General features: G+C 44.6%; 1 protein-coding gene across 1 annotated transcript in view; it reads left to right on the forward strand.

The window, feature by feature from the left end:
* LOC145850420 (capZ-interacting protein) overlaps nt 1-26,213 on the forward strand; it is a 65,313-nt gene that overhangs the window by 20,197 nt on the left and 18,903 nt on the right. Inside the window, exons 2-4 of the mRNA XM_082966824.1 lie at nt 17,309-17,395; nt 21,411-21,488; nt 21,907-21,987. Coding sequence (XP_082822950.1) covers nt 17,309-17,395; nt 21,411-21,488; nt 21,907-21,987 — 246 coding nt within the window. The remainder of the gene's footprint in view (nt 1-17,308; nt 17,396-21,410; nt 21,489-21,906; nt 21,988-26,213) is intronic.

Below are 26,213 nucleotides of genomic sequence, written 5' to 3' on the forward strand. Positions count from 1 at the left end.
GTGTGTGTGTGTGTGTGTGTGTGTGTGTGTGTGTGTGTGTGTGTGTGTGTGTGTGTGTGTGTGTGTGTGTGTGTGTGTGTGTGTGTGTGTGTGTGTGTGTGTGCGCGTGTGTGCAGTGGTCTAAGGCACTGCATTTCAGTGCTAGAGGCGTCACTACCGACCCTGTTTTGACTCTAGGCTGTATCACAACTGGCCGTGATTGGGAGTCCCATAAGGGATTGCACAATTGGCCCAGCGTCGGGTTTGGGTTTTGGCCCGGGGTAGGCTGTCATTGTAAATAAGAATTTGTTCTTAACTGACTTGCCTAGATTAAATAAATAAAAAATCTAAGCGATGTGAGGTTTTATCAAATCAAGTAATCCCATAGGATGGGAAGGTCTCTCCTTCTAACATTTAAACTCCCATCCACTCTAGCAGGCCAGATGGTTCTAGACCTGATAATATCTGGTCTGGGTGGAAGAGCGCTTGGAGATCTGTGTAGCTAAAGTAGATGTTTCTAGTCCTGATAATATCTGGTCTGGGAGATCTGTGTAGCTAAAGTAGATGTTTCTAGTCCTGATTATATCTGGTCTGGGAGATCTGTGTAGCTAAAGTAGATGTTTCTAGTCCTGATAATATCTGGTCTGGGTGGAAGAGCGCTTGGAGATCTGTGTAGCTAAAGTAGATGTTTCTAGTCCTGATAATATCTGGTCTGGGAGATCTGTGTAGCTAAAGTAGATGTTTCTAGTCCTGATAATATCTGGTCTGGGAGATCTGTGTAGCTAAAGTAGATGTTTCTAGTCCTGATTATATCTGGTCTGGGAGATCTGTGTAGCTAAAGTAGATGTTTCTAGTCCTGATAATATCTGGTCTGGGAGATCTGTGTAGCTAAAGTAGATGGTTCTAGTCCTGATTTATATCTGGTCTGGGTGGAGGAGGGCTTGAAGGTCTGTGTAGCTAGAGTCTGGATTCCCAGGAGAAGTTGAGGTTGGGAGTACACTTGACTCTCTCAACGAAAAAGACCACGGTCTGTATTCACAGAGTGTCTTAGAGTAGGATTTGGTTTAACATTGCTTTAAAGGTGAAGAAGCGCCACAGGTCTCCCCAGGAACATTAAAGGTGAAGAAGCGCCACAGGTCTCCCCAGGAACATTAAAGGTGAAGAAGCGCCACTGGTCTCCCCAGGAACATTAAAGGTGAAGAAGCGCCACAGGTCTCCCCAGGAACATTAAAGGTGAAGAAGCGCCACTGGTCTCCCCAGGAACATTAAAGGTGAAGAAGCGCCACTGGTCTCCCCAGGAACATTAAAGGTGAAGAAGCGCCACAGGTCTCCCCAGGAACATTAAAGGTGAAGAAGCGCCACTGGTCTCCCCAGGAACATTAAAGGTGAAGAAGCGCCACAGGTCTCCCCAGGAACATTAAAGGTGAAGAAGCGCCACAGGTCTCCCCAGGAACATTAAAGGTGAAGAAGCGCCACTGGTCTCCCCAGGAACATTAAAGGTGAAGAAGCGCCACAGGTCTCCCCAGGAACATTAAAGGTGAAGAAGCGCCACAGGTCTCCCCAGGAACATTAAAGGTGAAGAAGCGCCACAGGTCTCCCCAGGAACATTAAAGGTGAAGAAGCGCCACAGGTCTCCCCAGGAACATTAAAGGTGAAGAAGCGCCACAGGTCTCCCCAGGAACATTAAAGGTGAAGAAGCGCCACAGGTCTCCCCAGGAACATTAAAGGTGAAGAAGCGCCACAGGTCTCCCCAGGAACATTAAAGGTGAAGAAGCGCCACAGGTCTCCCCAGGAACATTAAAGGTGAAGAAGCGCCACTGGTCTCCCCAGGAACATTAAAGGTGAAGAAGCGCCACAGGTCTCCCCAGGAACATTAAAGGTGAAGAAGCGCCACAGGTCTCCCCAGGAACATTTGTTATTGTTTTTGTTTTGTTTATGAAACATGGCAGAAGAGCATCCTGCATTGTGGGTAAAAAAAAACAAAAACCAACAACAACAGTACGCACTTTGCTGTTCTAGAGTGCGATGATGTTCATTGTTTTGAAGTGAACGTCTTTGTTATTGTAATATAACAAACAGACGTGTCAATTTCACCACTACGGATTTCCATATCTGAAGCTTTTACTCTCCGTGGTAGTGTGTGTGTGTGTGTGTGTGTGTGTGTGTGTGTGTGTGTGTGTGTGTGTGTGTGTGTGTGTGTGTGTGTGTGTGTGTGTGTGTGTATGTGTGTGTGTGTGTGTGTGTGTGTGTGTGTGTGTGTGTGTGTGTGTGTGTGTGTGTGTGTGTGTGTGTATGTGTGTGTGTGTGTGTGTGTGTGTGTGTGTGTGTGTGTGTGTGTTTTTCATTGCACTACTAAAGAAACATCCAGAGGAAACGGTAGACATTTGGTTGTAACTGTGTTAGCGGTGTGTATTTTCACCGGGTAGGTAGTTGAAGTGTAACGGGAGTTTAGTTAGCGTTAGATGACGTGAAGTCTCTGGAACATTCCTGGCTCTGTTTGTCTGTATCTACAGGATAACCAATCAATAGTGAAAGATAATCGACAGCTATATCTGTTGTTCATCATAATGTCAGGCACACTTCATGTCTGTGTGTTTATGTACCATTCAGAAAATTTGATTTGTAGTCACCCTTACAAGTGTATCAGCTTTGAGTCCCGAATGGCAACCTATTTCCTATATAGGACATGGAGCGCTATAAAGCCCATAGTGCTGTGGTCAAAGTAGTGCACTATTTTGTTATATATATATATTTATTTTTATTATTTCACCTTTATTTAACCAGGGTTGGGGTAGCCAGGGAGAAAGCATGGCCAGCCGTAGAAAAATGCTTATTGAAATTCTCAATTATAGTGTATTTATCGGTGGTGACAGTGTTTCCTAGCCTCAGAGCAGTGGGCAGCTGGGAGGAGGTGCTCTTATTCTCCATGGACTTTACAATGTCCTTAAACTTTTTGAAATTTGTGCTACAGGATGCACATTTCTGTTTTAAAAGTTAGCCTTTGCTTGCAACTACCAGGACTATGTAGGGAACATTTCTCACTCACTCACTCACTCACTCACTCACTCACTCACTCACTCACTCACTCACTCACTCACTCACTCACTCACTCACTCACTCACTCACTCACTCACTCACTCACTCACTCACTCACTCACTCACTCACTCACTCACACACACACGTGTCAGACAAACACACACACACACACACACACACACACACACACACACACACACACACACACACACACACACACACACACGTGTCAGACAAACAAGCAACCTGTGAATGTAGTGGAACAGTGAGATATTCAGAGAGAGGAAAGAGGAAGGCCAATCCAAAAACACCCTCATGTTTTCCTGGACAGAGAGGTGGAGAGAAAGAGAGAAGGTGGCTGTCTGCTCTCTGACCAGTTTTAACAAGTTGGAGCCTAACCTGAAGGAAAAAGGACGGTGTGTGTATACTGTTTTTCAGTGTTGGCTGACTTTGGAGGAGGTGTTCTGTGGCCCTTCTGACTGGAGAGAACACAGGCCAGATCCAGACCATCCAGTAAGACTAGAACGTAGTCCACGGCAACAGCACCCTAGCCCAGAACGTAGTCCACGGCAACAGCACCCTAGCCCAGAACGTAGTCCAGGACAACAGCACCCTAGCCCAGAACGTAGGCCACAGCAACAGTACCCTAGCCCAGAACGTAGTCCAGGACAACAGCACCCTAGCCCAGAACGTAGTCCACGGCAACAGCACCCTAGCCCAGAACGTAGTCCACAGCAACAGCACCCTAGCCCAGAGCGTAGTCCACGGCAACAGTACCCTAGCTCAGAACGTAGTCCACGGCAACAGTACCCTAGCCCAGAATGTAGTCCACGGCAACAGCACCCTAGCCCAGAACGTAGTCCACGGCAACAGCACCCTAGCCCAGAACATAGTCAAGGACAACAGCACCCTAGCCCAGAACGTAGTCCACGGCAACAGCACCCTAGCCCAGAACGTAGTCCAGGACAACAGCACCCTGCTGGACAGCTGGGATATGGTAGCTCTCTGTTATTTGCTTGTGAAATTGTTAGACTGCTTTCTCAGTTTTCTCAGAGACATTTAAAAGCTTATCTAAGATTAGTACAGGGAGGGGTGGAAGATCATGGTATTACTCATCACCTGGATCGTGGCATTAATGAATCATCACCTGGATCATGGCATTAATTAATCATCACCTGGATGATGGCATTAATTAATCATCACCTGGATCATGGCATTAATGAATCATCACCTGGATCATAGCATTAATCATCACCTGGATCATGGCATTAATTAATCATCACCTGGATCATGGCATTAATCATCACCTGGATCATGGCATTAATCATCACCTGGATCATGGCATTAATTAATCATCACCTGGATCATGGCATTAATCATCACCTGGATCATGGTATTAATCATCACCTGGATCATGGCATTAATTAATCATCACCTGGATCATGGCATTAATCATCACCTGGATCATAGCATTAATCATCACCTGGATCATGGCATTAATCATCACCTGGATCATGGCATTAATCATCACCTGGATCATGGTATTAATCATCACCTGGATCATGGTATTAATCATCACCTGGATCATGGCATTAATGAATCATCACCTGGATCATAGCAGTAATTAATCATCACCTGGATCATGGCATTAATCATCACCTGGATCATGGTATTAATCATCACCTGAATCATGGCATTAATTAATCATCACCTGGATCATGCATTAATTAATCACACCTGGATCATGGCATTAATCATCACCTGGATCATAGCATTAATCATCACCTGGATCATGGTATTAATCATCACCTGAATCATGGCATTAATTAATCATCACCTGGATCATGGCATTAATTAATCACACCTGGATCATGGCATTAATCATCACCTGGATCATGGCATTAATCATCACCTGGATCATGGTATTAATCATCACCTGAATCATGGCATTAATTAATCATCACCTGGATCATGGCATTAACTCTCCGACAGCGACAGATCACGTCAGCTGGACTTGAACCACCACCTGGACTCAGCAAGCAGATACAGTCTCGGAGTTAGTGTTTACGTGTGTGTGTTGTGTTGTGTTGTGTGTGTGTGCCAAGGGTTACAGTGTTTAAGCGTGCGTGGTGTGTGTTTGTGTGCGTGCGTGTGTGTGTGTGTGTGTGTGTGTGTGTGTGTGTGTGTGTGTGTGTGCGTTGTGTGTGTGTGTGTGTGTGTGTGTGTGTGTGTGTGTGTGTGTGTGTGTGTGTGTGTGTGTGTGTGTGTGTGTGTGTGTGCGCGCGCTCTCCTGGGGTTACAGTGTCATGTTCTTCGATCTCCATGGTTCAGGAATAGAGATAATCGGTAGGCGAAGCCAGGCATTGTAATGTTGACCTTTACATATAGTCCCGTGTGGCTCAGTTGGTAGAACATGGTGTTTGCAACGCCATGGTTGTGGGTTCAATTCCCACGGGGGACCAGTACGAAAAAAAGAAGAAAAAAAAATGTATGAAATGTATGAAATGTATGCATTCACTACTGTAAGTCGCTCTGGATAAGAGCGTCTGCTAAATGACTAAAATGTCTAAAATGTAAAAACATACACTGCATGTGTGACTGGAGACTTTAGGTTCTATGTTCATACGTGTAATGTGTGCGTGCGTACCGTTTCTCTGTCCTTATTGGCCAAGCCTCATACAGTAAACAACAGGCCGTGTCTGGGGAAAACAGAGCGAGGTCAGGGATTTGTTAATGGCTTGTATCTCGTTAACCTCGACCCCGAGACATCTGGGAAGATGATAGAGTATCATGGCTGAATCTCAAAGGGCACCCTACTTCTTATATAGTGCACTGCTTTTGACCAGGGTCCATAAGGGGACACTGGTATTAGTACACTAACTCTCATCGTTGATTCCTTTTCCAGCCATGTACTGAACTAATGTTACTGAATTAATGTTACTGTACTAATGTTACTGAATTAATGTTACTGAATTAATGTTACTGAACTAATGTTACTGAACTAATGTTACTGAACTAATGTTACTGTAGTAAAGATACTGAACTAATGTTACTGAACTAATGTTACTGAATTAATGTTACTGAACTAATGTTACTGAACTAATGTTACTGAATTAATGTTACTGAACTAATGTTACTGTAGTAAAGATACTGAACTAATGTTACTGAACTAATGTTACTGAACTAATGTTACTGTAGTAAAGATACTGAACTAATGTTACTGAACGAATGTTACTGAACGAATGTTACTGAACTAATGTTACTGAACTAATGTTACTGTAGTAAAGATACTGAACTAATGTTACTGTAGTAAAGATACTGAACTAATGTTACTGAACTAATGTTACTGAACTAATGTTACTGTAGTAAAGATACTGAACTAATGTTACTGAACTAATGTTACTGAACTAATGTTACTGAATTAAAGATACTGAACTAATGTTACTGAACTAATGTTACTGAACTAATGTTACTGTAGTAAAGATACTGAACTAATGTTACTGAACTAATGTTACTGAACTAATGTTACTGTAGTAAAGATACTGAACTAATGTTACTGAACTAATGTTACTGAACTAATGTTACTGTAGTAAAGATACTGAACTAATGTTACTGAACTAATGTTACTGAACTAATGTTACTGTAGTAAAGATACTGAACTAATGTTACTGAACTAATGTTACTGAAGTAATGTTACTGAACTAATGTTACTGTAGTAAAGATACTGAACTAATGTTACTGTAGTAAATATACTGAACTAATGTTACTGAACTAATGTTACTGAACTAATGTTACTGAACTAATGTTACTGAACGAATGTTACTGTAGTAAAGATACTGAACTAATGTTACTGTACTAATGTTACTGTAGTAAATCTAGTGTAGTAATGTTACTGTAGTAAAGATACTGTAGTAAAGATACTGTAGTAAAGCTAGTGTAGTAATGTTACTGTAGTAAATCTAGTGTAGTAATGTTACTGTAGTAAAGATACTGTAGTAAAGATACTGTAGTAAAGCTAGTGTAGTAATGTTACTGTAGTAAAGCTAGTGTAGTAATGTTACTGTAGTAAATCTAGTGTAGTAATGTTATTGTAGTAAATCTAGTGTAGTAATGTTACTGTAGTAATGTTACTGTAGTAAATCTAGTGTAGTAATGTTACTGTAGTAATGTTACTGTAGTAATGTTACTGTAGTAATGTTACTGAACTAATGTTACTGTAGTAAAGATACTGAACTAATGTTACTGAACTAATGTTACTGTACTAATGTTACTGTAGTAAAGATACTGAACTAATGTTACTGAATTAATGTTACTGAACTAATGTTACTGAAGTAAAGATACTGAACTAATGTTACTGAACTAATGTTACTGAACTAATGTTACTGTAGTAAAGATACTGAACTAATGTTACTGTAGTAAATATACTGAACTAATGTTACTGAACTAATGTTACTGAACTAATGTTACTGAACTAATGTTACTGTAGTAAAGATACTGAACTAATGTTACTGTAGTAAAGATACTGTACTAATGTTACTGTAGTAAATCTAGTGTAGTAATGTTACTGTAGTAAAGATACTGTAGTAAAGATACTGTAGTAAAGCTAGTGTAGTAATGTTACTGTAGTAAAGATACTGTAGTAATGTTACTGTAGTAAATCTAGTGTAGTAATGTTACTGTAGTAATGTTACTGAACTAATGTTACTGAACTAATGTTACTGTACTAATGTTACTGTAGTAAATCTAGTGTAGTAATGTTACTGTAGTAAAGATACTGTAGTAAAGATACTGTAGTAAAGCTAGTGTAGTAATGTTACTGTAGTAAATATAATGTAGTAATGTTACTGTAGTAAATATAGTGTAGTAATGTTACTGTAGTAATGTTACTGTAGTAAATCTAGTGTCGTAATGTTACTGTAGTAAATCTAGTGTAGTAATGTTACTGTAGTAATGTTACTGTAGTAAATCCAGTGTAGTAATGTTACTGTAGTAAATCTAGTGTAGTAATGTTATTGTAGTAATGTTACTGTAGTAAATCTAGTGTAGTAATGTTACTGTAGTAATGTTACTGTAGTAAATCTAGTGTAGTAATGTTACTGTAGTAAATCTAGTGTAGTAATGTTACTGTAGTAAATCTAGTGTAGTAATGTTACTGTAGTAAATCTAGTGTAGTAATGTTACTGTAGTAATGTTACTGTACAATAGCCTGGGGACAATCGCTTCATGACAATGTAGTGGGGAAGGAATAGAAGAGAGGACAGGGTCTTTAGAGTGGACATATCTCCTCAGACCTCAGAGGTCAGGGGTCACGTCCAGACCAGTGATCCAGACCATGTTGAGTGCTTCAGGGCTTTTTCCCAGGCCTTGGTCCCCTAAAATAGAGCTTCTCCCTGGACTGACCCTGCTCTCTGTCTCTCCCTGTTCCCTGGCCTGTTCTGTTCTCCCCTGCTGGGACAGTTAGTTGTTTCCCACACTTCTCTTCTCCTCTGTTCTCTTCTCCTCTGTTGTCTTCTCCTCTTTTCTCCTCTGTTGTCTTCTCATCTGTTCTCTTCTCCTCTGTTCTCTTGTCTTCTCCTCCATTCTCTTCTCCTCTGTTGTCTTCTCCTCTTCTCTTCTCCTCTGTTCTCTTCTCCTCTGTTGTCTTCTCCTCTTCTCTTCTCCTCTCTTCTCTTCTCCTCTGTTGTCTTCTCATCTGTTCTCTTCTCTTCTCTTCTCCTCTGTTCTCTTCTTCTCTTCTCCTCTGGTCTCTTCTTCTCTTCTCCTCTGTTCTCTTCTCCTCTTCTCTTCTCCTCTGTTCTCTTCTCCTCTGTTGTCTTCTCCTCTTCTCTTCTCCTCTCTTCTCTTCTCCTCTGTTGTCTTCTCATCTGTTCTCTTCTCTTCTCCTCTGTTCTCTTCTTCTCTTCTCCTCTGGTCTCTTCTTCTCTTCTCCTCTGTTCTCTTCTCCTCTTCTCTTCTCCTCTGTTCTCTTCTCCTCTGTTCTCTTCTCTTTTCCTCTGTTCTCTTCTCCCTTCTGTTCTTCGCCAGAGCTCAGCTGAGTATCAGCTGACTGAAACAAAGTGAATCTATAACTGGGTTGGTTGTCTTACAGAAATAACCTATTACTTATAGAGAGAACACAAGGCTCTGTCTCTGAATGGCGTGTGCGTGTGGTGGACTAGTACGCCGTTCTATTCCTGTGCTTGTTGTCAGAACCCTTCCAGCTTTGCGTCAGTCCAATCAGAACAACTTAACTGAATGTTTCTCCTTGTTGTTTTTCCTCTCTCAGGTCTGAACTGTAGAGGAGCTTAGTTTTCCACACACACACACACAGGAAACAGTTCAACAATCAGGTGCCACAAAATAAAGGTTGAGGCTTGGGGGGTCTTCAGTGAGCTGGATATATCAGGGAGGGAAAAAAAAGCATCAGGCTCAGGAAAGGATGTTAAAGGAGTTGGTTGTGGATCAGACCCAGAAAGGGAGGCACTGAGTGGCATTAACACACACACACACACACACACACACACACACACACACACACACACACACACACACACACACACACACACACACACACACACACACACACACACTCTGGGTCCAGCCAGTCAGTCCATGATGGCGTAATACAACTGGGTGGAGGGAGAGAGGTGGGTGATGTCATTCTGAGAGAGGGGGAGAGAGGGAGGAAGGGGGGAGAAAAAGAGGGAGGAGGAGAGAGAGAGAGAGGAGAGGGAGGGGGAGGGGGAGAGAGAGGGAGGAAGGGGGAGAAAAAGAGGGAGGAGGAGAGAGAGAGAGAGGAGAGGGAGGGGGAGGGGGAGAGAGAGGGAGGAAGGGGGGAGGAGGAGAGAGAGAGAGAGGAGAGGGGGGGAGGGGGAGAGAGAGGGAGGAAGGGGGAGAAAAAGAGGGAGGAGGAGAGAGAGAGAGAGGAGAGGGGGGGAGGGGGAGAGAGAGGGAGGAGGAGAGAGAGAGAGGAGAGGGAGGGAGGGGGAGAGAGAGGGAGGGAGGAAGGAAGGGGGAGAAAAGAGGGAGGAGGAGAGAGAGGAGGAAGGGGGGGGGGAGAAGAAAAATAAAGTGTGATTAAAGTGGAATGTTGTGTGTGTATATCTGGGACTGTTGTTAAGAATGTGGTGGGAGATATGTGTTTTCGTGAACAGAACTAATGGACTAGAGAGAGCTCAAGGCCGTTCTCTAACAGGCACAGAGAGGTCAGCTCCGATTACCTTGCAGTCTCACCACAACTGGTTCTTAACTACCTGCCTAGGGGCTACAGATGAAAGTTCACCTTTTGGTTGAATTTAAGAAAGAGAGACACATGGCATAGGACTTCCAGATCTCATCCGTTAAATCCCACAGACAACCGCTTAAGATAGAAACACACATGACGACTTCACTAACACAAGCGACAAAACAGACAGAGTGTGGGAGAAGAAACTTGGCAGCTGGTCAGCTTGAGTTTTACTACGGTAAAGACAAAAAGAAAGAGGGAGTGAAATAGAGCGAATCAGAGAAAGAAACAGAGAGAAAGAGAGAGAAACAGGGAGAGAGAGAGAGAAACAGGGAGAGAGACATAAAGAAACAGGGAGAGAGAGAGAGAAACAGGGAGAGAGAGAGAGAAACAGGGAGAGAGAGAGAGAAACAGGGAGAGAGAGAGAGAAACAGGGAGAGAGAGAGAGAAACAGGGAGAGAGACAGAGAGAAACAGGGAGAGAGACATAGAGAAACAGGGAGAGAGAGAGAGAAACAGGGAGAGAGAGAGAGAAACAGGGAGAGAGAGAGAGAAAGAGAAACAGGGAGAGAGACATAAAGAAACAGGGAGAGAGAGAGAGAAACAGGGAGAGAGAGAGAGAAACAGGGAGAGAGAGAGAGAAACAGGGAGAGAGAGAGAGAAACAGGGAGAGAGAGAGAGAAACAGGGAGAGAGAGAGAGAAACAGGGAGAGAGAGAGAGAAACAGGGAGAGAGACATAAAGAAACAGGGAGAGAGAGAGAGAAAGAGGGAGAGAGAGAGAGAAACAGGGAGAGAGAGAGAGAAACAGGGAGAGAGAGAGAGAAAGAGGGAGAGAGAGAGAGAAACAGGGAGAGAGACATAAAGAAACAGGGAGAGAGACATAAAGAAACAGGGAGAGAGAGAGAGAAAGAGGGAGAGAGAGAGAGAAACAGGGAGAGAGAGAGAGAAACAGGGAGAGAGAGAGAGAAACAGGGAGAGAGAGAGAGAAACAGGGAGAGAGAGAGAGAAAGAGGGAGAGAGAGAGAGAAACAGGGAGAGAGAGAGAGAAACAGGGAGAGAGAGAGAGAAACAGGGAGAGAGAGAGAGAAACAGGGAGAGAGAGAGAGAAAGAGGGAGAGAGAGAGAGAAACAGGGAGAGAGAGAGAGAAACAGGGAGAGAGAGAGAGAAACAGGGAGAGAGAGAGAGAGAAACAGGGAGAGAGAGAGAGAAACAGGGAGAGAGAGAGAGAAACAGGGAGAGAGAGAGAGAAACAGGGAGAAAGAGAGAGAAACAGGGAGAGAGAGAGAGAAACAGGGAGAGAGAGAGAGAAACAGGGAGAGAGACATAAAGAAACAGGGAGAGAGAGAGAGAAACAGGGAGAGAGAGAGAGAAACAGGGAGAGAGAGAGAGAAACAGGGAGAGAGAGAGAGAAACAGGGAGAGAGAGAGAGAAACAGGGAGAGAGAGAGAGAAACAGGGAGAGAGAGAGAGAAACAGGGAGAGAGACATAAAGAAACAGGGAGAGAGAGAGAGAAACAGGGAGAGAGACATAAAGAAACAGGGAGAGAGAGAGAGAAACAGGGAGAGAGAGAGAGAAACAGGGAGAGAGAAAGAGAGAGAAACAGGGAGAGAGAGAGAGAAACAGGGAGAGAGAGAGAGAAACAGGGAGAGAGAGAGAGAAACAGGGAGAGAGACATAAAGAAACAGGGAGAGAGACATAAAGAAACAGGGAGAGAGAGAGAGAAACAGGGAGAGAGAGAGAGAAACAGGGAGAGAGAGAGAGAAACAGGGAGAGAGAGAGAGAAACAGGGAGAGAAAGAGAGAGAGAAACAGGGAGAGAGAGAGAGAAACAGGGAGAGAGAGAGAGAAACAGGGAGAGAGAGAGAGAAACAGGGAGAGAGACATAAAGAAACAGGGAGAGAGACATAAAGAAACAGGGAGAGAGAGAGAGAAACAGGGAGAGAGAGAGAGAAACAGGGAGAGAGAGAGAGAAAGAGGGAGAGAGAGAGAGAAACAGGGAGAGAGAGAGAGAAACAGGGAGAGAGAGAGAGAAACAGGGAGAGAGACATAGAAACAGGGAGAGAGACAGAAAGAAACGGGAGAAGAGAGAGAGAAACAGGGAGAGAGAGAGAGAAACAGGGAGAGAGAGAGAGAGAAACAGGGAGAGAGAGAGAGAAACAGGGAGAGAGAGAGAGAAACAGGGAGAGAGAGAGAGAAACAGGGAGAGAGAGAGAGAAACAGGGAGAGAGAGAGAGAAACAGGGAGAGAGAGAGAGAAACAGGGAGAGAGAGAGAGAAACAGGGAGAGAGAGAGAGAAACAGGGAGAGAGAGAGAGAAACAGGGAGAGAGAGAGAGAAACAGGGAGAGAGAGAGAGAAACAGGGAGAGAGAGAGAGAAACAGGGAGAGAGACATAAAGAAACAGGGAGAGAGAGAGAGAAACAGGGAGAGAGAGAGAGAAACAGGGAGAGAGAGAGAGAAAGAGGGAGAGAGAGAGAGAAACAGGGAGAGAGAGAGAGAAACAGGGAGAGAGAGAGAGAAACAGGGAGAGAGAGAGAGAAACAGGGAGAGAGAGAGAGAAACAGGGAGAGAGAGAGAGAAACAGGGAGAGAGAGAGAGAAACAGGGAGAGAGAGAGAGAAACAGGGAGAGAGAGAGAGAAACAGGGAGAGAGAGAGAGAAACAGGGAGAGAGAGAGAGAAACAGGGAGAGAGAGAGAGAAACAGGGAGAGAGAGAGAGAAACAGGGAGAGAGAGAGAGAAACAGGGAGAGAGAGAGAGAAACAGGGAGAGAGACATAGAGAAACAGGGAGAGAGAGAGAGAAACAGGGAGAGAGAGAGAGAAACAGGGAGAGAGAGAGAGAAACAGGGAGAGAGAGAGAGAAACAGGGAGAGAGAGAGAGAAACAGGGAGAGAGAGAGAGAAACAGGGAGAGAGACAGAGAGAAACAGGGAGAGAGAGAGAGAAACAGGGAGAGAGAAACAGGGAGAGAGAGAGAGAAACAGGGAGAGAGAGAGAGAAACAGGGAGAGAGAGAGAGAAACAGGGAGAGAGAGAGAGAAACAGGGAGAGAGAGAGAGAAACAGGGAGAGAGAGAGAGAAACAGGGAGAGAGAGAGAGAAACAGGGAGAGAGAGAGAGAAACAGGGAGAGAGAGAGAGAAACAGGGAGAGAGAGAGAGAAACAGGGAGAGAGAGAGAGAAACAGGGAGAGAGAGAGAGAAACAGGGAGAGAGAGAGAGAAACAGGGAGAGAGAGAGAGAAACAGGGAGAGAGAGAGAGAAACAGGGAGAGAGAGAGAAGAAACAGGGAGAGAGAGAGAGAAACAGGGAGAGAGAGAGAGAAACAGGGAGAGAGAGAGAGAAACAGGGAGAGAGAGAGAGAAACAGGGAGAGAGAGAGAGAAACAGGGAGAGAGAGAGAGAAACAGGGAGAGAGAGAGAGAAACAGGGAGAGAGAGAGAGAAACAGGGAGAGAGAGAGAGAAACAGGGAGAGAGAGAGAGAAACAGGGAGAGAGAGAGAGAAACAGGGAGAGAGAGAGAGAAACAGGGAGAGAGAGAGAGAAACAGGGAGAGAGAGAGAGAAACAGGGAGAGAGAGAGAGAAACAGGGAGAGAGAGAGAGAAACAGGGAGAGAGAGAGAGAAACAGGGAGAGAGAGAGAGAAACAGGGAGAGAGAGAGAGAAACAGGGAGAGAGAGAGAGAAACAGGGAGAGAGAGAGAGAAACAGGGAGAGAGAGAGAGAAACAGGGAGAGAGAGAGAGAAACAGGGAGAGAGAGAGAGAAACAGGGAGAGAGAGAGAGAAACAGGGAGAGAGAGAGAGAAACAGGGAGAGAGAGAGAGAAACAGGGAGAGAGAGAGAGAAACAGGGAGAGAGAGAGAGAAACAGGGAGAGAGAGAGAGAAACAGGGAGAGAGAGAGAGAAACAGGGAGAGAGAGAGAGAAACAGGGAGAGAGAGAGAGAAACAGGGAGAGAGAGAGAGAAACAGGGAGAGAGAGAGAGAAACAGGGAGAGAGACAGAAAGAAACAGGGAGAGAGAGAGAGAAACAGGGAGAGAGAGAGAGAAACAGGGAGAGAGAGAGAGAAACAGGGAGAGAGAGAGAGAAACAGGGAGAGAGAGAGAGAAACAGGGAGAGAGAGAGAGAAACAGGGAGAGAGAGAGAGAAACAGGGAGAGAGAGAGAGAGAAACAGGGAGAGAGAGAGAGAAACAGGGAGAGAGAGAGAGAAACAGGGAGAGAGAGAGAGAGAAACAGGGAGAGAGAGAGAGAAACAGGGAGAGAGAGAGAGAAACAGGGAGAGAGACAGAGAGAAACAGGGAGAGAGAGAGAGAAACAGGGAGAGAGAGAGAGAAACAGGGAGAGAGAGAGAGAAACAGGGAGAGAGAGAGAGAAACAGGGAGAGAGAGAGAGAAACAGGGAGAGAGAGAGAGAAACAGGGAGAGAGAGAGAGAAACAGGGAGAGAGAGAGAGAAACAGGGAGAGAGAGAGAGAAACAGGGAGAGAGAGAGAGAAACAGGGAGAGAGAGAGAGAAACAGGGAGAGAGAGAGAGAAACAGGGAGAGAGAGAGAGAAACAGGGAGAGAGAGAGAGAAACAGGGAGAGAGAGAGAGAAACAGGGAGAGAGAAGAGAGAAACAGGGAGAGAGAGAGAGAAACAGGGAGAGAGAGAGAGAAACAGGGAGAGAGAGAGAGAAACAGGGAGAGAGAGAGAGAAACAGGGAGAGAGAGAGAGAAACAGGGAGAGAGAGAGAGAAACAGGGAGAGAGAGAGAGAAACAGGGAGAGAGAGAGAGAAACAGGGAGAGAGAGAGAGAAACAGGGAGAGAGAGAGAGAAACAGGGAGAGAGAGAGAGAAACAGGGAGAGAGAGAGAGAAACAGGGAGAGAGAGAGAGAAACAGGGAGAGAGAGAGAGAAACAGGGAGAGAGAGCGAGAGAAAAGAAACAGGGAGAGGAGACGAGAGAGAGAAACAGGGAGAGAGAGAGAGAAACAGGGAGAGAGAGAGAGAAACAGGGAGAGAGAGAGAGAAACAGGGAGAGAGAAGAGAGAAACAAGAGGGAGAGAGAGAGAGAGAAACAGGGAGAGAGAGAGAGAAACAGGGAGAGAGAGAGAGAAACAGGGAGAGAGAGAGAGAAACAGGGAGAGAGAGAGAGAAACAGGGAGAGAGAGAGAGAAACAGGGAGAGAGAGAGAGAAACAGGGAGAGAGAGAGAGAAACAGGGAGAGAGAGAGAGAAACAGGGAGAGAGAGAGAGAAACAGGGAGAGAGAGAGAGAAACAGGGAGAGAGAGAGAGAAACAGGGAGAGAGAGAGAGAGAAACAGGGAGAGAGAGAGAGAAACAGGGAGAGAGAGAGAGAAACAGGGAGAGAGAGAGAGAAACAGGGAGAGAGAGAGAGAAACAGGGAGAGAGAGAGAGAAACAGGGAGAGAGAGAGAGAAACAGGGAGAGAGAGAGAGAAACAGGGAGAGAGAGAGAGAAACAGGGAGAGAGAGAGAGAAACAGGGAGAGAGCAGAGAGAAAGCAGGGAGAGAGAGAGAGAAACAGGGAGAGAGAGAGAGAAACAGGGAGAGAGAGAGAGAAACAGGGAGAGAGAGAGAGAAACAGGGAGAGAGAGAGAAACAGGGAGAGAGAGAGAGAAACAGGGAGAGAGAGAGAGAAACAGGGAGAGAGAGAGAGAAACAGGGAGAGAGAGAGAGAAACAGGGAGAGAGAGAGAGAAACAGGGAGAGAGAGAGAGAAACAGGGAGAGAGAGAGAGAAACAGGGAGAGAGAGAGAGAAACAGGGAGAGAGAGAGAGAAACAGGGAGAGAGAGAGAGAAACAGGGAGAGAGAGAGAGAAACAGGGAGAGAGAGAGAGAAACAGGGAGAGAGAGAGAGAAACAGGGAGAGAGAGAGAGAAACAGGGAGAGAGAGAGAGAAACAGGGAGAGAGAGAGAGAAACAGGGAGAGAGAGAGAGAAACAGGGAGAGAGAGAGAGAAACAGGGAGAGAGAGAGAGAAACAGGGAGAGAGAGAGAGAAACAGGGAGAGAGAGAGAGAAACAGGGAGAGAGAGAGAGAAACAGGGAGAGAGAGAGAGAAACAGGAGAGAGAGAGAGAAACAGGGAGAGAGAAGAGAGAAACAGGGAGAGAGAGAGAGAAACAGGGAGAGAGAAAGAGAGAGAAACAGGAGAGAGAGAGAGAGAAACAGGGAGAGAGAGAGAGAAACAGGGAGAGAGAGAGAGAAACAGGGAGAGAGAGAGAGAAACAGGGAGAGAGAGAGAGAAACAGGGAGAGAGAGAGAGAAACAGGGAGAGAGAGAGAGAAGGTGGAGCTGTATTCCTTCGACTTCAGACATGAATAGTGTCATATTAGGATGTCCAGAATATTTCAACAATTCACATTTCCTTTCACGCTACAAACAACTTGGCCAATCAAAAGCCTCCGAAGCGCACGCTGAGCTTGTCATATATCAGTTATGGGAACTGGGAATCTAAATGGACGACACTAGTATTGTGTTTTTGAAGATGTATATTATGACACCCTAATACCTACATAGTGCACTATATGGGAATAGGGGTACCATTTGGGGCACGGCCAATACATGCTGACGTACGTTCAAGCTTCTTCAGGCCTTAGGTCACCAAACACAAACCACCGTATCACTCCCTGCTACACAGATATCAGGAATGACCTAACAGCCATCAGAGAAAAAACATTGAGTCAGACCCAGAAATCAGCATGGGAATTGTGGGAGTTGACTATAGAGGGGAGGGGGGAGGGGGGCAGCAGAGAGAAAATCATTGCAGAGGTAGATAGAGAGAGAGGCCAACACAACCAGTGATAAGATGATAAGGCTGTAGATCAGGACAAAAAGACCATGATGTCATGTCCCAAAGCAGATGCAGCAGCATGACGTTGGCCAGCTGTGTCTCTCTTCCTGTGGACAGATAGAACCACAATCACAGCTCTGTATTCAGTGGGAGAGATCGAAATGCTTCCAAGGAATTTCAGAAGGTTGGACCCCTTCTCCTCAATGGGAAGACACTTTGTCTAGAGTACTTTCCCGGCTCACGGCGATACCAAAGGTAATGTTCGTGACCGTGTTTCTATGTTGTTAAACGTATGACCTTTGTGTTTCAGAAGGACTCACCGGTCAAGCCTTCGGTGGCCGAGTTGGCCGGGAGATTCAAAGATCACGTCATACCGACACCAACTCCACACGACGAGGTAAAGTTCCTAAATATCTTCTCATTCTAGTTCTGTGGTAAAGTCTTCATGTCTGTCTCTGTCGTTGATGGTTAACTCACTGGTTTATCCTCTATAATGGAGATATAGTGTACTCAAAACTTCTGTACTTTTTAAATACTAAAACATGAAGAAAAAAAAACACGGTTTGGTACAAGAATTTTTGTTACTTTGGGTATTTTTATTAAATGTGTCTCACGTTGTCTACTGATTGAGAGAGGATCAAGTCTGTCAGCGCAACCGATGTCTCCTTTAAAGCGCGAGACACCGTGCCTGGTCCACCTGGACTCATAGCTAGCTCTAGTCTGGACTGGGGAACCACTGGGAGTCTGGACTGAGGAACCACTGGGAGTCTGGACTGAGGGAAACCACTGGGAGTCTGGACTGAGGAACCACTGGGAGTCTGGACTGAGGAACCACTGGGAGTCTGGACTGAGGAACCACTGGGAGTCTGGACTGAGGAACCACTGGGAGTCTGGACTGAGGAACCACTGGGAGTCTGGACTGAGGAACCACTGGGAGTCTGGACTGGGGAACCACTGGGAGTCTGGACTGAGGAACCACTGGGAGTCTGGACTGAGGAACCACTGGGAGTCTGGACTGAGGAACCACTGGGAGTCTGGACTGAGGAACCACTGGGAGTCTGGACTGGGGAACCACTGGGAGTCTGGACTGAGGAACCACTGGGAGTCTGGACTGAGGAACCACTGGGAGTCTGGACTGAGGAACCACTGGGAGTCTGGACTGGGGAACCACTGGGAGTCTGGACTGAGGAACCACTGGGAGTCTGGACTGAGGAACCACTGGGAGTCTGGACTGAGGAACCACTGGGAGTCTGGACTGAGGAACCACTGGGAGTCTGGACTGAGGAACCACTGGGAGTCTGGACTGAGGAACCACTGGGAGTCTGGACTGAGGAACCACTGGGAGTCTGGACTGAGGAACCACTGGGAGTCTGGACTGAGGAACCACTGGGAGTCTGGACTGAGGAACCACTGGGAGTCTGGACTGGGGAACCACTGGGAGTCTGGACTGAGGAACACTGGGAGTCTGGACTGAGGAACCACTGGGAGTCTGGACTGAGGAACCACTGGGAGTCTGGACTGTATCATGTTATCTCCCCTCTCATACTGCACAGAATTGAACACACTTGAATAATGCAATAATAATTTGCAACTGTTCATTTCTGTTCACTAATTCACTACCCTTGTACTTTGTTTGTGCTAACATGCAGAACCATAACGCAAAGTATGCTGATTTCAACGCTGCTGATTGTCACTATAGTCATTGCCAAAAAAATTAATTCACTACCTGACCCTTGCCTCAGTCACATCTCTCCTGTCTCTCTCTCTCTCGCTGTGTGAATTACATCATTAGGTCTTAAAGAGACAGCGCACACTTTTATAAAAAAAAATAAAACAATTGTTGATCAGTAACAGTAAAATAAGTCCCATATGGACTGAGAAGCGTTTGATAAGCCTTCAATAGTGGCTGTACTAGAGAATTGAAAACCTTTTTTTTTGTAAGAACATAGTATATGGGATTGATTTTAAGAAATGTAGCTTTATTTAATTTGATTAATATTATAGTGTTTCTATTCCAAGAAAAACAAAACCCTCAGAGTTTCCGTTAGGAAAATATGGCGCTGTACAACGTGACGGTCGGGAGTAGGTTACAGTACTAAGAGCATAACATTTCCACACCCTAATTCTAGTCTAACCAATACTCAAACGGAGATTCAGTGAGAATAAAAAATCTCATTGATTTATCAAGACCAGTCCCCATGCTTGTCTCAGAGCAGCGCAAAAAAACGGTGCTGAAATAGTTGACCACAGCAGGTAGGCTATTGCTTCAAATCCTTTGGCTTCTAACTTCAATATGCTTTTTAAAAATAAATTAGACCTACACAACTTTAACAGCACATTACTCAACACTAGTGAGACTCATGTAGCCTACGGTAGGCCTACAGTATATCAGATTATTTTATTTTTCAATGACGTGACTCTCCGCCAATAATTACATTTAGAGGATTGGAGGATTCTACATTAATATCTAAGGAGCTTTTATATAATCCTAAATTATTTAATGATAATTTACATTTTACATTTAGTCATTTTAATAATAATAATCGCTATTTTATAATAATAATAATAATATAATAATATAATAATAATAATAATCTATATTTTGGAGATGATTTTGATTTCAAATAACCTAAAGTGAGAAAAAGGCCATTCTTGAACATGGGCTGAGACATTCTTACTAATTTGTAAATAAAGGCAGTTTTGTTATTTAGAATTATTTATTTCTGTTTTTAGAGAGAAACCAAAAGCCCACCGTCGCCTCATGGGTCTCCCGGGTCGCGGCCGACACGGGTATTGGACCAGCATCTGTAGCAATGCAGTTTGCATTGTATTATATTGTGATACTAATCCTGGTATCGTGACAACACTAGTATAGAGGTTACCAATGCCTGAATGCCTGTATTTGTATCTGAATGCCTGTATTTGTATCTGAATGCCTGTATTTGTATCTGAATGCCTGTATTTGTATCTGAATGCCTGTATTTGTATCTGAATGCCTGTATTTGTATCTGAATGCCTGAATACCTGTATTTGTATCTGAATGCCTGTATTTTTATCTGAATGCCTGTATTTGTGTCTGAATACCTGTATTTGTATCTGAATGCCTGTATTTGTATCTGAATGCCTGTATTTGTATCTGAATGCCTGTATTTGTATCTGAATGCCTGTATTTGTATTGGAATACCTGTATTTGTATCTGAATGCCTGTATTTGTATCTGAATGCCTGTATTTGTATCTGAATGCCTGTATTTGTATCTGAATACCTGTATTTGCATCTGAATGCCTGTATTTGTATCTGAATGCCTGTATTTTTATCTGAATGCCTGTATTTGTATCTGAATGCCTGTATTTGTATCTGAATACCTGTATTTGTATCTGAATGCCTGTATTTGTATCTGAATGCCTGTATTTGTATCTGAATACCTGAATACCTGTATTTGTATCTGAATACCTGTATTTGTATCTGAATGCCTGTATTTGTATCTGAATGCCTGTATCTGAATACCTGAATACCTGTATTTGTATCTGAATGCCTGTATTTGTATCTGAATGCCTGTATTTGTATCTGAATACCTGAATACCTGTATTTGTATCTGAATGCCTGTATTTGTATCTGAATACCTGTATTTGCATCTGAATGCCTGTATTTGTATCTGAATGCCTGTATTTGTGTCTGAATACCTGTATTTGCATCTGAATGCCTGTATTTGTATCTGAATACCTGTATTTGTATCTGAATGCCTGTATTTGTGTCTGAATACCTGTATTTGTATCTGAATGCCTGTATTTGTATCTGAATGCCTGTATTTGTGTCTGAATACCTGTATTTGCATCTGAATGCCTGTATTTGTATCTGAATACCTGTATTTGTATCTGAATACCTGTATTTGTATCTGAATGCCTGTATTTGTATCTGAATGCCTGTATTTGTATCTGAATACCTGAATACCTGTATTTGTATCTGAATGCCTGTATTTGTATCTGAATACCTGTATTTGCATCTGAATGTCTGTATTTGTATCTGAATGCCTGTATTTGTGTCTGAATACCTGTATTTGCATCTGAATGCCTGTATTTGTATCTGAATACCTGTATTTGTATCTGAATGCCTGTATTTGTATCTGAATACCTGTATTTGTATCTGAATGCCTGTATTTGTGTCTGAATACCTGTATTTGTATCTGAATGCCTGTATTTGTATCTGAATGCCTGTATTTGTGTCTGAATACCTGTATTTGCATCTGAATGCCTGTATTTGTATCTGAATACCTGTATTTGTATCTGAATACCTGTATTTGTATCTGAATGCCTGTATTTGTATCTGAATACCTGTATTTGTATCTGAATGCCTGTATTTGTATCTGAATGCCTGTATCTGTATGTTATTAACTATTCTGTCATTGTGTTGCAGAGCAAGCCTGTTAAAAGGAGACCTCCTCCGTGCTCCCTGCAGCTTCACAACAAGAAACATGACCATGAGGAACTGGAGGTAGAAGTCAACTTTCTGTTTTAGACATCAAATGTCATGTTGCAATTATGAAGCCAAAGAAATGGAAAATGCTGATTTGGCTACGAGGAAATTCCCCTTTTTTCAACAAAGGCCTGGAAATTACCTTTAAATGTCAAGCATGTCTGGGTGATGTTTTGGTCTGTTAGTTGTCTTTCTGGGGATTGGTGGTCCCGTGTGGCTCAGTTGGTAGAGCATGGTGTTTGCAACGCCAGGGTTGTGGGTTCGATTCCCACGGGGGACCAATACGGAGAAATGTATGCATTCACTACTGTAAGTTGCTTTGGATAAGAGCGTCTGCTAAATGACTAAAATGTAAACGTCTGTCTCTGTCATCACTATCTTGGCCTTATAGTGGTAACCGTCTCTGTTAACTCTTTGGTGTCTGTCGTATCCATAGAAACCCAGCATCGTCTCTCCACACCCACCCAAAGTCAAGATGAGGACTTCCAAGAGTTCCCCCCTCGTCGAGAGGCTACAGGTCTGTGTGTTGCTGTCCGCGTCTTGCCCTAGCTGGTCACAAGATCTGACAACGATATAGTTTGAGAGGGTTGGGGGAAAAAAAAACATGTCAAGATCTGGTACCAGCTTTTGCTTGAACTTTCAAATCACTCCTACAGAATTGTTTTTCAATGTACCTCAAAAAAACAAAGTGAAAACTTTTTAGTAGATGTTGAAGCAGGAAACACCCAAGGCTTTATCTCTCTGAGTTGGCATGTTTTAGCCTTGTTCACCGTGTCTGCATTTAGGCTTCTCTTAATAAGAAACAGGATATCCTGATCCTTGTCTTGCGGTCAAAATCTAAAGCCAACTTTCTACTCTGCATGTTTATCCTAAATGCTCTAGAGGTCTCTGTCTGTCACAGAGGCCAGTAGAGGTGCTCTATAGATCTCTGTCTGTCACAGAGGCCTGTAGAGGTGCTCTATAGATCTCTGTCTGTCACAGAGGCCTGTAGAGGTGCTCTATAGATCTCTGTCTGTCACAGAGACCAGGAGAGGTGCTCTATAGATCTCTGTCTGTCACAGAGACCAGGAGAGGTGCTCTATAGATCTCTGTCTGTCACAGAGACCAGGAGAGGTGCTCTATAGATCTCTGTCTGTCACAGAGACCAGGAGAGGTGCTCTATAGATCTCTGTCTGTCACAGAGACCAGGAGAGGTGCTCTATAGATCTCTGTCTGTCACAGAGACCAGGAGAGGTGCTCTATAGATCTCTGTCTGTCACAGAGACCAGGAGAGGTGCTCTATAGATCTCTGTCTGTCACAGAGACCAGGAGAGGTGCTCTATAGATCTCTGTCTGTCACAGAGGCCAGTAGAAATGCTTGATAAACATAAAAACCCCACAGAAGAAAAATTATATTCTGTGTCACTCGTTTCTGCTTAATTTGAATGAAACGGATACCGTTAATTTTACTGAAATATGTGGCAAAACAGACGGAGTTGTCACCATGTAAAACTATATTTTGTCTCCAAATGTTTATTGAAAACGTACATTTGCTCAATGTGCACTCGTTTTTTCTATCAAATACTGTACATTGTTACAGCGAATTTTTTTGGCCATTTTAGCATAGACATGAGATCAGTCGAAACACCTCAAAGACATAGTGCCAAGAAACAAGCTGAAACTAGCTGAAACAAATCACCTACGATTCCCCACATGGAAGCTTCTTGTCATCTAAGCTATTTGACTCTTCAGAATCATAACAAGGCAACGGCTCCTGGCTCTATCGATCTGCATCATTTTAGCCAACCTGTCTATATTCGTACAGACTTGCATCACAGTTTTGTTGTAGTGTAACCGAGGCAACAACAAGCTTAGGATACCAGTATACAGCTGTACTGTCACGTTAGTAGGCTGGCAATGTTTTTTTATGCTGTGGATTTTTATTGCTGACACCAAACCGCCACCTAGTGGTATGTATATGTCAGTTCATGAATATTACCATCAACGGTGTGAGTAGTGAGAGAGAGAGAGAGAGAGAGAGGAGAGAGAGAGAGAGAGAGAGAGAGAGAGAGAGAGAGAGAGAGAAGAGAGAGAGAGAGAGAGAGAGGAGAGAGAGAGAGAGAGAGAGAGAGAGAGAGAGAGAGAGAGAGAGAGGAGAGAGAGAGAGAGAGAGAGAGAGAGAGAGAGAGAGAGAGAGAGAGAGAGAGAGAGAGAGAGAGAGAGAGAGAGAGAGAGAGAGAGAGAGAGAGAGAGAGAGAGAGAGAGAGAGAGAGAGAGAGAGAGAGAGAGGTGGGGGAAGGGCCCAAATCCCTGAATACTCTCCAATCGGCTGACATTGATGAGCTAATGAGCTCAAGGAAAGAGAGAGAGAGACAGAGCTCAAGGCCATTCTCTGACAGGCTGGCAGACGGCTTTACATCACAATAGTCTCTCTTGACTCCCTCATCTCGGCTCGGACAGAAGCTGTTGGGAGAAGCCATGGGACAGAATGGTTGTCGCTTCTCTCTCTTCCTCTTCTCCCCCGTCCAGGTAGGAAAGAACTAGGATGTTAGAGGGAGGATGTGTTCTGTAGGATGACTCGGGTTACTGGTCCGTAGTTGTGTTGTGTCAGGTGTATTGTGTTGAATAGAGGAGGGCACTTCAGGATACTGTATGATCATGATTAATGTTGTTTCTAAAGCAGGATAAGGACAGTAATCTCTCTCGGTCTCTCTCTCTGTCTCTCTCTGTCTCTCTGTGTCTCTGTCTCTCTGTGTCTCTGTCTCTCTGTCTCTCTGTCTGTCTCTATCTCTCTGTCTGTCTCTCTCTCTCTCTCTCTCTCTCCTCTCTCTCTCTCTCTCTCTCTCTCTCTCTCTCTCTGTGTCTCTATCTCTCTGTCTCACTCTCTCTCTCTCTCTCTCTCTCTCTGTCTCGCTCTCTGTCCTGTTCTATGACGCAGGTAAAAATCTGTTTGGTGCCAACACAGCTTTTCTGGGGGAATAGAGAGGGTCAGTGTCTATGTGAATAGGAGGAGTGGGTCAGTGTCTATGTGAATTGGAGGAGTGGGTCAGTGTCTATGTGAATAGGAGGAGTGGGTCAGTGTCTATGTGAATAGGAGGAGTGGGCCAGTGTCTATGTGAATAGGAGGAGTGGGTCAGTGTCTATGTGAATAGGAGGAGTGGGTCAGTGTCTATGTGAATAGGAGGAGTGGGCCAGTGTCTATGTGAATAGGAGGAGTGGGTCAGTGTCTATGTGAATAGGAGGAGTGGGTCAGTGTCTATGTGAATAGGAGGAGTGGGTCAGTGTCTATGTGAATAGGAGGAGTGGGTCAGCGTCTATGTGAATAGGAGGAGTGGGTCAGCGTCTATGTGAATAGGAGGAGTGGGTCAGTGTCTATGTGAATAGGAGGAGTGGGTCAGCGTCTATGTGAATAGGAGGAGTGGGTCAGTGTCTATGTGAATAGGAGGAGTGGGTCAGTGTCTATGTGAATAGGAGGAGTGGGTCAGTGTCTATGTGAATAGGAGGAGTGGGTCAGTGTCTATGTGAATAGGAGGAGTGGGTCAGCGTCTATGTGAATAGGAGGAGTGGGTCAGTGTCTATGTGAATAGGAGGAGTGGGTCAGTGTCTATGTGAATAGGAGGAGTGGGTCAGTGTCTATGTGAATAGGAGGAGTGGGCCAGTGTCTATGTGAATAGGAGGAGTGGGTCAGTGTCTATGTGAATAGGAGGAGTGGGTCAGCGTCTATGTGAATAGGAGGAGTGGGTCAGTGTCTATGTGAATAGGAGGAGTGGGTCAGTGTCTATGTGAATAGGAGGAGTGGGTCAGTGTCTATGTGAATAGGAGGAGTGGGTCAGCGTCTATGTGAATAGGAGGAGTGGGCAAGTGTCTATGTGAATAGGAGGAGTGGGTCAGTGTCTATGTGAATAGGAGGAGTGGGCCAGTGTCTATGTGAATAGGAGGAGTGGGTCATTGTCTATGTGAATAGGAGGAGTGGGTCAGTGTCTATGTGAATAGGAGGAGTGGGTCAGTGTCTATGTGAATAGGAGGAGTGGGTCAGTGTCTATGTGAATAGGAGGAGTGGGTCAGAGTCTATGTGAATAGGAGGAGTGGGTCAGTGTCTATGTGAATAGGAGGAGTGGGTCAGTGTCTATGTGAATAGGAGGAGTGGGTCAGCGTCTATGTGAATAGGAGGAGTGGGTCAGCGTCTATGTGAATAGGAGGAGTGGGTCAGCGTCTATGTGAATAGGAGGAGTGGGTCAGCGTCTATGTGAATAGGAGGAGTGGGTCACTGTCTATGTGAATAGGAGGAGTGGGTCACTGTCTATGTGAATAGGAGGAGTGGGTCAGAGTCTATGTGAATAGGAGGAGTGGGTCAGTGTCTATGTGAATAGGAGGAGTGGGTCAGTGTCTATGTGAATAGGAGGAGTGGGTCAGTGTCTATGTGAATAGGAGGAGTGGGTCAGCGTCTATGTGAATAGGAGGAGTGGGTCAGCGTCTATGTGAATAGGAGGAGTGGGTCAGCGTCTATGTGAATAGGAGGAGTGGGTCAGTGTCTATGTGAATAGGAGGAGTGGGTCACTGTCTATGTGAATAGGAGGAGTGGGTCACTGTCTATGTGAATAGGAGGAGTGGGTCAGAGTCTATGTGAATAGGAGGAGTGGGTCAGTGTCTATGTGAATAGGAGGAGTGGGTCAGTGTCTATGTGAATAGGAGGAGTGGGTCAGTGTCTATGTGAATAGGAGGAGTGGGTCAGAGTCTATGTGAATAGGAGGAGTGGGTCAGTGT

Source organism: Salmo salar, chromosome 20 (assembly GCF_965601325.2).
Source record: "Salmo salar chromosome 20, fSalSal1, whole genome shotgun sequence".
NCBI lineage: Eukaryota > Metazoa > Chordata > Actinopteri > Salmoniformes > Salmonidae > Salmo > Salmo salar.